The sequence below is a fragment of the Toxorhynchites rutilus genome, chromosome 1 (assembly GCF_029784135.1).
Source record: "Toxorhynchites rutilus septentrionalis strain SRP chromosome 1, ASM2978413v1, whole genome shotgun sequence".
NCBI classification, from domain to species: Eukaryota; Metazoa; Arthropoda; class Insecta; order Diptera; family Culicidae; genus Toxorhynchites; species Toxorhynchites rutilus.
The window spans coordinates 149,208,377-149,220,967 of NC_073744.1; the positions used below are offsets into that span (position 1 = coordinate 149,208,377).

A 12,591-nucleotide genomic window follows, 5' to 3' on the forward strand; every position below is an offset into this window, starting at 1 on the left:
CAAAACAATTATTGTTTCTACGAACATAAATGCTCATATATAAAAATGGCGATTCGTGAGGTTATAATATGCATTTCACGAAAATATTTTGCGCCATTTGTTTTTTTCTATGTCTCTAATAAATCGTATATGAGTCTGGCAAAAGTCGTATTTGGTGCTTTGACAATTCATGAATATATTCATATTAGATCGCAATCCAATTTCAACCTAATCGCTATTATAGCCGGTCAAAGTTGCATATTTATCCAAACAAATTCGGTAAGCATTTGCCATGTATGTATATGGCCTCCACTTTTGCATGCATATGCCAGTTAGGCGCATTATATGCCAACCAAATTTTAGGGCATATGATTTTATATATACGCTTGTTATGCGATTTAATGTTTGCTGGGTTTATATCTTCGCAGATAATACAAAAACAAAGTATTTCAAGAATCGAAAATTCAACTCATACGAAACATACGCTTTTGCTAATCGTTTCTCTGCCATAAAACCTCAATGTGCCACAGCAAAGCGTGACAGGGTACAGCTAGTAAAATTTGAAACAAATAAACTTGAATAGAATTAAAACATAATTTATGCGCATTTCAGTTCTTTCATCAATTATTCTAGTAAAATAAGGAAAAATGTCCACGTGGACAACAAGGGTAGGGGTATGAAAGTGTCCCCGCTTGTCCACGGAGGGGGAGGGGGGAGTTTAAAATCGTACTTTTACTGTTCACGTGGTATGTGGACAGCCCCTAATGCACACTTTCCATAAAATGCATGTGTACCATAGTGTATATTTTGTAAGAAAGCCTACTATCCATTTTTTTTTCAAAAATACTTTCTCGAGCAAGAGGAAATATTTAAAGATACCTCATTTTGATGTCGATACCAAGAATGTGGTTTGGTCAAGCCTTATATAAGAAGTAAGAAATAGCTTCTCAAAACAAAAATTTGATAATTTCAATACCAAAGTAATACTTGATCGATGTTGTTTTGGCATTGCATGTGCTTATTTGAGTATTAAAATAATATTGTGGAAAGTTGTTTTTCTTTGGTATTTTACCTCGTATCTCATGCTAATCCGTACCTTTTTGATGTATCGAACTATTCGCAGATTTGCGACGATCTTCAATCAGCAATTTTATGAACATGAAGCGATGAATACGATACTCTTCAAGTTTTGCCTAAATAAAACCGTCCCTCAAATATTCTCTCACAGTAATTACAGTAGTTACAGTTTTATGAACCACACATAGATACTACACGAAGCTTCAAAGAAAATTCTATTTCCCAAGCATTGGAATGGGCAAATAAATTTTGACGTAGGACTACGTCTTTCATTTCTATACCGGGGTGTAAAACCAAACTTTCGAGAACGAAAGCGTTACGCCGGAGACCGAGATTTTGAGCGTTAATAGCTTTTAAACAACTGAACGAAATGGTATGATAAACACTTCATTTGAAAGATAAAATGTCTACGCGTCATATACTTGTTACTTTTTCATCCAAAAACATGTTTCAATAGTCTTAAAATTGCTTTCAAAACAGGCTATTGAAATCAAAAATCGATATATAAGCGAGCGCCGCTCGTAAACCCACTCAGTTATGATTGAACAGCGATTGGAGCATGTTGTCGCTGTTGTTGTGAAGCTAATTTCGTTTATCATGAAAGCGCTGATGAACGGTGTCACCAAGAGCCTGTTTGTGCACCTAAGGCCAAAAGGGAATCCTTCAGGAGGAGAGTGATGCCACGGTTCCGCTTGAAACATCGGAGCAGCCACCACACACACACACATACACGCGCGGAATTCTCGTTGCTATCATCGTTGCTGAAAAATAATCTGCCAGTTCCCCTGGGAATTGAAAAATACATTCATGCGAAATAGTTTATTTTAATGTTTTCTATCCATATAACACTGCAACTTTGGTTTTGTTATTTTTCAATCAATCGCAATTAACAGGAAAGCTTCTGAATATTTTTTTCCCCATCAGTGGAAATTTTCATATCCAATATTGGATGCATAACATGAAAAACGGAAAATGTTTCACATCGCGAAAATCAAGTCATTTTCGAGCGATTATTTGCTTTCTACTCATATAATGCTGCGACCAAATACATTTCGTTTTTAATTTTTTCAATCAAGTGCGATCAACGTAAGACCACGTCTTTCGGCAATTTATTAGAGGTGCAATGAATCTTTAGGAATTCCCGCTCTACGCGCACTGACAAACAATGTTTACTCAACAATTTCTCAAACTAGAAATGGGTGTTGTGAGAAAGGATTAGCGAACGCGAAAACGACAAACGGGAGAAAGATACGTTTGGAGGTTGAAGGAAATTGGCAGAAAACTTCTTCATTCTATCATTCAAATAATGTGATTAATACCACATCGTTTTGCCAGAAAGAGATTATTAATGCTCAAAGGAATCGAGTCCTCCGAGGAAATTAACCAGCGCAAATTAGAGTCGACTATCGATTGCGGCATTCGTACACAAATAATTTTATAATGCAGTTTCACCAAAGTGATTTCTTCGGATATATTCACTACATCATGTCATGTATTTCATATTCTTCATTAAGAAATCCATATCCATGGCACCTACCGGTAACGAATAATTATCGAAACCACGATTTTCGCTAAATGCTCCTTTCAGTTCGGCCTGTAAAAAACTTTTCTGTACTCTAATCCATCAAATTTGGAGCCCTGAAAAGGGCCGTTGATTATATGCTAAGCTAATATAGCACGCTCTCCTCGGATACAATGGGCCAGCTGGATGTCCTTGGGCATGATGTGACGCGTTTTGCATGGATAGCACACAAATTGGTATCTTCGAATAAGCCTCCTGCAGCGTCATAGCCGCGGAACTTTGGAAGCGCAAGTCGGTTTTGAAGTCCTGAGCAATTCCACGAACCAAATGCTGCAAAGGTAGCTTGCGGATCAGCAATTCGGTCGACTTCCGATAGCGATGAATTTCACGCAAAGTTCCCGGTCGATAGCGATGTGGCTTCTCCACCTATCCTGCTACTGGTGCGCTTATCCGAGCTGACTTCGTGTGCCTTACCTCCGAATGACTAACGAGCTCGAGTCCTCACGGTGCGAGAGTAGAGTAAGAAGTGAACGAAAGCAAAGGAAGCGTCATTTTATAAACCATAAAAGTATAGAATCTAAATCCCACCCTTATTATATTCGTGAGTATACAGTAAGCTTATACAATAAAGACGGTGGGGTTTACATTCGATTCTTTTATGTTTTATAAAATGACACTTCCCTTGCTTTCGTTCATTTCTTACTCTACTCTCGCACCGTGAGGACTTGTTTCATCGGGACTAAGCAGACAGCTCGTTAGTCTTTCGGTGGCAAGGCACCACGAAAGCAGCTCGGATAAGCGCATCAGCCGCAGGAAGCGTGAAGAAGCCACATCGCTATCGACCGGGAGCTTCGCATGAAATTCGTCGCTATCAGAAGTCGACCGAATTGCTGATCCGCAAGCTACCTTTGCAGCATTTGGTTCGTGGAATTGCTCAGGACTTCAAAACCGACTTGCGCTTCCAAAGTTCCGCGGTTATGACGCTGCAGGAGGCTTATTCGAAGATACCAATTTGTGTGCTATCCATGCAAAACACGTCACATCATGCCCAAGGACATCCAGCTGGCCCATCGAATCCAAGGAGAGCGTGCTATATTAGCTTAGCATATAATCAACGGCCCTTTTCAGGGCTCCAAATTTGATGGATTAGAGTACAGAAAAGTTTTTTACAGGCCGAACTGAAAGGAGCATTAAGCGAAAATCGTGGTTTCGATAATAATTCGTTACCGGTAGGTGCCATGGATATGGATTTGATAATGAAGAATATGAAATATATGACATGTTGTAGTGAATATATCCCCATATCGAAGAAATCACTTTGATGAAACTGTTTACCGTTTGTCGTTTTTAATTGTTGGGAAAGGGCATTATTTCTGCTGACTAAATTCCAAGAAAAAATCCATTCCTTCTTTAAGCGTGATTCATTCTGCCTCGGATCAACGGAACAGTATGATAATCATTTCATACAAAAGATAAAATGTCCAAGAGTTATATGATTGCTATTTATTGAGTCGAAAAATTGTTTCAATAGCTTAATGATAGCTTCGAAAACAGGTTATTGAAATCATTCGTATCCGTATGTAGCGCGTCCACTTGGAAACCCATTAATCTTATTGGAATGTGAGATGGGGAAGCTCATACTTACGTCTATGCATTATGCTGTACACTACAGACTTTTTTTCTCCGTACTGATTAAGAAGCCGACCGAACTATCGGTCGACAAGTCAGTCTGCAGTCGACGGGGGCTCTTAATTTCGTTTTTGCAGGCCGAACCGAAAAAATTTCAGTCGAGTTAACTCTTTTTTACAGTAATGCTTTTGAATCCGGACACTTTGCATTACATTCAATATCATACCACAGCCATAACATTTTTTTCATGTTGAATTTATGCGATTAATAGTTGCTAATATAGTTACTGATAGTTTCTTGATAGTTACTAATCAATCGCATTAATTCAACATGCAGAAAATGTTGTGGCTGCGGTATGGTATTAAATGTAACGCAAAGTGTCCGGATTCAAATACATTACTGTATACTTACTTCGATGTTATTCGTTTCTCTGTCAGGGTAAGCAACGAATATAATAAGGGTGGGGTTTAGATTCTATACTTTTATGGTTTATAAAATGACGCTTCCTTTGCTTTCGTTCATTTCTTACTCTACTCTCGCACCGTGACGACTCGTTTGTTTGGGACCAAGCAGATAGCTAGTTAGTCTTTCAGTGGTAAGGCACACGAAAGCAGCTCGGATAAGCGCACCAGCCGCAGGATAGGTGAAGAAGCCACATCGCTATCGACCGGGAACTTTGCGTGAAATTCATCGCTATCGGAAGTCGACCGAATTTCTGATCCGCAAGCTACCTTTGCAGCATTTGGATCGCGGAATTGCTCAGGACTTCAAAACCGACTTGCGCTTCCAAAGTTCCGCGGCTATGACGCTGCAGGAGGCTTATTCGAAGATACCAATTTGTGTGCTATCCACGCAAAACGCGTCACATCATGCCCAAGGACATTCAGCTGGCCCATCGAATCCAAGGAGAGGGTGCTATATTAGCTTAGCATATAATCAACGGCCCTTTTCAGGGCTCCAAATTTGATGGATTAGAGTTTAGAAAAGATTTACAGGCCAAACTGAAACGAGAATTTTCGTGTGGATGCCATACAGCATCGAGAAAATTCCGGAAAGATCTAATCGTTGCTGAAAAATAATCTGCCAGTTCCCTGGGAATTGAAGAATACATCCATGCGAAAGAGTTTATTTTAATATTTTCTAATTATATGGCGAACACAGCGACCAAATACATTTGATTTCGTAATTTTTCAATCAAGTGTAATTAGCTGGAAAGCTTCTGAAGAATATTCTTTCCCATCAGTAGGATATTTTCGTATCCAATATTGGATGCATAACATGAAAAACGGAAAATGTTTCTTATCGCGAAAATTATATAATTTTCAATCGATTATTGCTCAGTCGCCGAAATTTTCATACTCAGAGAGTTCATTCTCCTCTAGTTTGCCTTCCAAATTGCCATCGTAAACCACACCTTCTCTCGATTCAATCACGCACGAAAAGCATACTGAAATGATATTGTGGTGGTGAAACCGATTCATTTTTCGTGAGGCGTCGTGCACAAATTACGTAACGCGATAAGGGGGGAGGGGGTAGATGTTGCGTTACTTTCTGTTTATTAGAGATAGGAAATTGCGTTACGAAAGGGGGGGAGGGGAGAGGTGGTTCAGAATTCGGATTTTTAGCTTTACGTAATTTGTGCACGACGCCTGAGGACATCGACAAGACAACATCGTTACTGAACGAGCTGAACGGCGAGGGATCGAGGGATTCATTACCTGGCCTGACCTGACCTGAAATGCAATCAGTTTGTTTTAACTGTGAGGGAGCGCAGAAAAGCCGATGCTGATACTCTCGTGACCAAGAGAGTATCAGCATCGAAATACGGTTCCTCGGGAAGACATAGAAGCAGCCGCCACACACACACACATACACGTGCGCAACTCTTTTCGTTTGCTGGTTATCGAGAGGAAACCTGGAAAGAAATGATCGTTGCTGAAAAATAATCTGCCAGTTCCCCTTGGAATTGAAAATTACATTCAAGCGAGTTTATTTTAATGTTTTCTATCCATATAATACTGCGACCACATACATTTGGTTTTGTGATTTGTCAATCAAGTGCAGTTAGCAGGAAAGCTTCTGAAGATTATTCTTCAGAACAAGGTTTTTTGTATCCAATATTGGATGCATAAAACCTTGATGCTCCAACGTAACACTCTCGTTTTTGAAGTCACCCAAATATTTATTTATTCATTCATTCAGGATGGATTTAGATTCAACTTCAAACAAATGATCTCTAAATCAACGATAGTCCTACGTCACTCTTGCGGTTATACCATAGATATAACCCACTTCCTGTTTTTTTTTGTATCCAATATTGGATGCATAAAACCTTGATGCTCCAACGTAACACTCTCGTTTTTGAAGTCACCCAAATATTTATTTATTCATTCATTCAGGATGGATTTAGATTCAACTTCAAACAAATGATCTCTAAATCAACGATAGTCCTACGTCACTCTTGCGGTTATACCATAGATATAACCCACTTCCTGTTTTTTTAAGGGCAATCTTCCAGTTTTTTGAAAAATATTATTGGCAACCCTGCCTTGCAATCCTCGTACCTACAACCGCATGAAAACGAATGTTACGAATCGTTCGTTCTGTGAGTCACGTAGGATTTTGTACTTCTGGTACGATTTGCGATTAAATGCTCCTCTAATTTACTCTAAACTTTGGAAAATCGACTAGAAAATACGGGCTGAACGTATCAATATGAAACGCTCACAGATGTTTAGGGAATACACTATGCTAAAAATTGTCTGGAAACATTAAACTTACTGTAATTTTTCATTGAAACTGAAATATATCTGTATGGGAAGGTCCTACAGGAACGTTATGGGAACCAAATGAAAGCTGGTTGATAAAGTTAGTTGGATTTGCTGTTGAGTTGATCAGCAGAGTGAACCAAGTTCATTTTTTGATATAATGAAAATGTGTACCTTCGACGGGTTCAAGTACATTTCAACAAGGTACCTAGTAGCTTCAAGAAAAAGTTTTGTTTGTTTGAATTTGGTGCTTGAAATTTTGTTTAAATTCAATGATTGACACATGGCTGACACAACTGATTGACACATCGTCCGCTCTGACTGCATACTATGAGGTATTTTCGTTGACCATTTATAGGCGAGTGAACTGAGTTTGAAGCCTTAATAATTCATCACGTTCGTTCGTTCGTTGATCATTCATAACAATTTCGATCCGTTATTCATGCTGTATGTCTCATTTTTCAAATCTGATAAATGTGTGGTGTAGCTTACGAAATGCCTAATCTGAAGCAATCAATAAGTCGATTTTTTTAATTCTGCGACTTGGTCCCCTCTGACTTAACACCGACCATATTTTAATCAGACATCTGGATTTGGAGTTACGATTTTTTGGAAGAACCAGTCCACCAGTCGTAATCAAAATTGGTCCTATGATAATGGGAATTTTGATTTTAGTTAACAAAATTGGCTGTTTCTTGACAGATTTGACGTGGAATTGCTCTATAGATGAATATTGTACAGGGAACAACGAAAGAGTAAAATAAACTAATTAACCCTTTGCGGTTCGAATTCATTTTTTTTAAAAGGGATCTTTCCACGCTAATATTTTGTTTAAAACGTTATCTATAATCCATAGAAATTGCGTATTAATTCGTGAACAAGTTCTCTAGACATTGAAATTCGTTTAGAAAAAGTGTATTCTATTACATATGGTTGGATAATGTATGCAGTATAATTCCTTGCTGTGATAGCTGAGAGCAGACATCCGACCGCAAAGGGTTAACTTTTATTTTGAGTAGACAGTAACATTTTTGGCTATGATTTATTTTCGATCGTTTTATTTCGGATGTATAGCTTTAATTACTCAGCTAAAACAACTAATAATTTTCGCCCCTTTTTATTGGCTTGTGTTCATACCGATTAAGCTCCTTCTCTTCACTAAAAACTAGCCTGGTTTCTCACTTACACCCGAAGCCAATACATCGAAGCACGGATTCGCATGTAATCGGGCAGATTCTCGACTGGTCCAACGGCGGCCACCGCCGGGCAACGATCGAAGATGTATTTCATCGCAACGTCGCGAACGTTCTGAGCGCTGACGCTCTGTAAAAGAAAAATTTAAATTGAGTTTATTTTGAATTGTCCCGAATTAGCCAAACTTACATCGATTCTCTTCTCTAGCTCATGCAGCGGAATACGGCGGTTATAGCACAGCATCTGGCGGCCAATGTCTTCGCATATGGGAGTGGTGCCATCCAGCTGCAGCAGCATGTTGGTTTTGAGCAGATTCTTAGCGCGCTCGACCTCACTCTCGGTGACCATCGTGCACAAACGCATCCATTCGCCCTGCAGATTGAACATCATGTCCTCGCACTTCAGCGGGTCACACACGAAATAGATTCCCCACAGACCGGTGTCTTTGTAGCAGGTATTAAACGACTGAAAACTGTGGCAGAGATTATCCTGAGCCGATGCTGCAGCCAACTTCGAGGCGTTGTTTGCACCACCACCCTGTGAACGATCCCAGGCACCAATCAGCGTGTTGGCCACCATCAGGGGGACATTATCCTGGTTCGTCCACCCACAGCCCTCGACGGCGACGGCAACGTGAGCCAAAGGCAGCGAATCGTCACGAACGCGCACCTCGGAACCAGTGAAGCGACATGGCGACAGGTCCGGGACCTTCCCATCGAAAGTACTACCCACCTTGCCCAAGCTGGATTGAGCCAACTTAACGAGCTCATTGTGCTTAACCCCTCCGGCAGCGGCCAGCACAATTCGGGGGGCCTTGTAATGGGAATCGATGTAAGCTTGCAAATCGGATTTCCCAATCGATTGAATGTTTTTAGTCGGTCCCAATATGGTATTACCCAGCGGGGTTCCCTGGTAGGCGGTTGCGTGCAGATGATCGAAAACAACCTCCTGAAGGTTGCTTTCGACTTCCTGCATTTCACGCAGAATCACTCCCCGTTCGCGTTCAATCTCCGATTCTCCGAGCTTCGAGTTTTGAATGATATCGGACAGAATTTCAACAGCTTTAGGAACGTCTTTCGACAGACACTTGGCATAGAAGACGGTCTGTTCGCGGGATGTGTATGCATTCAAATGAGCTCCCATGTTCTCAACCTCCAGCTCAAGGTCGGTCTGGGAACGCTTGGCGGTACCCTTGAAGGCCATATGCTCCAGGAAGTGAGCGACACCGTTGTTGCGGCTATCCTCGTACCGTGATCCGGCATCGATCCACAATCCAACCGTTGCGGTCTGAGAACCAGAGTCTTCGCTGGCCACACGCAGCCCACTATCCAGCTGGGTCACCTCGGTTGGCGGAACATTTACCAATGCTGCGCGAAAATCAGCAGCGTTCGAAGATTTCAGCCGCTGCAAAGTAAAAACATTATTTTGTGGTAGAAACACCCTAACCTCACACATAAATAAAAATATATCCAACAAATAACTGGATTGAAGCAATTTTCTCTGGAACACAAAAGAATTGTATTTTGTTTCCCGTATTGTGCTTAGCGTCAATGCTTTAGCTCGAGGACAAAATACAGCAAATCATAATTACGTAATTACACAACTTTTCACCAAATACTAAAATGTCCCCCCGACGAACCTCGGGCCAACTCTCCCGAGCCCTACCTGAACTAGCTGCATTCCGCGGCCAGCAGTCAGCCGGTAGCTGTTTGTTAGCTTCAACAACGATGCCATTATTATTGGTGGCTGAAAACTATGCAGGATGTTGAATAATTTTCCCAGACGGCCAACTAGAGACGGGAACAAAAACTTGCTGCCCGAAATCGATCGAATATTTTCTGACGTTTTGACTGCTTTCGGATTCGATTGAAAAAGTCGATGAAACTAAGGGATGGAAGGGGTGATTCGTTCCACATCAATGAGTACATATCAAGGTGGAGCAGTAGGGGAAGTTTATCTGTATTGGGAAGCAAAATATCGTGTCGTAATTATTAGCAATCAATATGGAATGTATATGGAAGAAACAAAACAATGTTGAATATACTATCGAATAATTTGGACCAAAGTTCTCATGAAACCATTCAACTGTTTGTTTTTTAACAGATGACAATTAAGGGGCTTAGGATGCAAGGGGTGTAAGTGACTTGATCGATTTCTCTTCATCGGCTTTCTCTTTTGATCATAACTTAACTGCAAACACATTCCTAGCTTATTTGACAATGTGAATGATATGTCAAAACCGCAATTATCGGTTTCAATAGCAAAATCGAATTGGAACGTTTTTGTGTGCCGAGTGCGATTCACATACAACATCCACGTCACGTTCACGCTCCGTCACGTCACGTTACGTCAATGATTCTACCATGCAATTCTCATGAAAACATTCACATACACCAGCAACGTAACGACCCGTCAGCATAAATTCAACGAAATTGACCGGCAGGATTTGTAGAAAAGAATAATTGACGGAGATGGACGGCTCGTTTGGTTTTTGTCTGGGCTTTGTGTCTCGGCTTTTGTTTTGATTTGGTTGTACAGTAATTTACATCTAATTCGACATTAAGATAATTGAACAGATCTGTGATGTAAAAGTGTTGCATCACAGAACTGTTTTTCTGATCTGTTTGATTGGACATTTTTGTAAACATTGAGTTCGGGGCCCAAATTATGGCCCAGTCGTGAATGTCCAATTACTGGTCAAAATCGACTCCAATGCGACACTGAGTGGTGCCTCAGCATATCGCATTATAAGTAACTTACTGTACTTTTTATGCCAACATATCTCTTAGTTCCAAAATTCGGAGTGAAAATCATTCGCGACTAGCTGAGAGAAATATTCTATTTATTATAATTGTTGAATAAGGGTCGGACTACGGGGTTTTAGCATTTAAATAATTGAATTCAATGATTTTCATTGAATTTTTCAAAATTTAGAACTGATTCTATGCATGCTGATTTGAAAGAGGGCATTGCAATTTAAAATTGTTGTAGGTGGCGGCACCATGAATAACATTAAATAAATCATTCGTTTGACATTAGACGTGACGGTGCTGGTGGAAGCATTGACTGTATGTGTGAATTGGTGGAGACGTTGACGGAACGTATACGTTCTTCTCCGTAACGTTTTATGTGAATCGCACATTATTCGCGAAAGAAAAAGTTGATGAAGAGAAATCGATCAAGTCACTTACATCCCTTTCCTTCTGAGCCCCTCAATTGTATTGTGGCTTATTTCGATTATTTATGTGGTAAAAGGTCCAGAGAGCAGTCGTATGCTTAGTTCTCGAAAGCAGTAACATTTTCGGTGAAATTTTGATTAATTAACGATTATTCTCTCACAACATACACACCGACATTGAGAGCCTTCGAAACAATGAAAGTTCGTTTGTTTTTACGTGAAAAAATGGCACATGGAAATATCACTTTTATCCGTCTTTTTCGACGTGATTCCACATGGTCCGCTCTGAATGCATACTATGAGGGGTTTTCGTTGATCAATCTTAACAATTTCGATCCGTTATTCCTGTTGTATGCATGATTTTCCAAAACTGATAAATGTGGTATGTAGCTTACATAATGTAATCAATAAGTCATAATTTTCAATTTTGCGACTTAGTCCCCTCTGACTTAACACCGACCATATCACGAACTAAAATGTTTATTTTTTTCTTTAATTTCATAAATAGTATTATAATGTCTACTATGTTTGGATTCTAGAGCAACTTCATGGAAGTTTGACTTTTGTCAGCAATTGTAATTACTTTTTTCACAATTAGGGTGCTGAAAACTTCAGTCGTCTAAAACTAAGACGCAAGCGGAAAACTTTTCGTCTCAATCTAAGTCATACGGAGTCAACTAAATTTATTTTTCAAGTTCATTTTACATGAAAAAAACTTGCAACCTTTTTTACCATGCACTGTCAAATGTTTATCCGTCAAAGGAACAAAAGATTCAGTGACTCCAGGGTACGTATATGGAAAGGTAGTCTGGACTGACTAGTGCATCAATAGTAGTGAGCCTGTGACGTGTTAGCTGTGCAAGTATTATGGAGCGGTATAATAAATTTGTCTAAATAAGTTTATATCTATTGCATTTTAGCTTAATATATACATTCATTGCAGCGTAAAAATAATCTATTTAGATTCAAGACCTATTCAAAACATAGGAGAAATTGTGATTCGGTAATTCGGATTTTAGCTTCCTGAAGCTCTCTGTAGCTCTTCGATATCTCCTGCCGCAGTGCTTGTATTAGGACATCAGAACCGGCCGAATCGCTAGGTTTCTCATTAGAGATGTTGAAGATGCTGCTCCCGATTTCCTTTGACGGAATATCCCTCTCGGGATAGTCTTGTTTAGTCTCATTAGAAAGCTGGGCCGATTCCGCGGATTTCACGGATGCTTTCACTGGATTCAACTCTTGCT

At 40.0% G+C, this 12,591-nt stretch overlaps 1 protein-coding gene across 1 annotated transcript; it reads right to left on the bottom strand.

The window, feature by feature from the left end:
- Nucleotides 1–8,076: 8,076 nt before the first annotated feature.
- Nucleotides 8,077–10,013, bottom strand: LOC129769710 (mitochondrial-processing peptidase subunit beta). Its single transcript, XM_055772137.1, has 3 exons — nt 9,835–10,013; nt 8,359–9,573; nt 8,077–8,298 (listed from the first exon to the last, which is right to left on the bottom strand). The coding sequence occupies exons 1-3, from the start codon at nt 9,901–9,903 to the stop codon at nt 8,158–8,160; spliced, it is 1,425 nt and encodes a 474-aa protein (XP_055628112.1). The 5' UTR covers nt 9,904–10,013; the 3' UTR covers nt 8,077–8,157.
- Between the last annotated feature and the right edge of the window lie 2,578 nt (nt 10,014–12,591).

Excerpts from the sequence above, each read along its gene's own strand:
- LOC129769710 (XM_055772137.1), bottom strand. The coding sequence starts at position 9,903 with ATGGCATCGTTGTTGAAGCTAACAAACAGCTACCGGCTGACTGCTGGC. Across the intron at positions 9,574-9,834 it reads GCGGAATGCAGCTAGTTCAG|CGGCTGAAATCTTCGAACGC; the intron begins GTAGGGCTCGGG and ends TTTACTTTGCAG. Across the intron at positions 8,299-8,358 it reads AGCTAGAGAAGAGAATCGAT|AGCGTCAGCGCTCAGAACGT; the intron begins GTAAGTTTGGCT and ends TTTCTTTTACAG.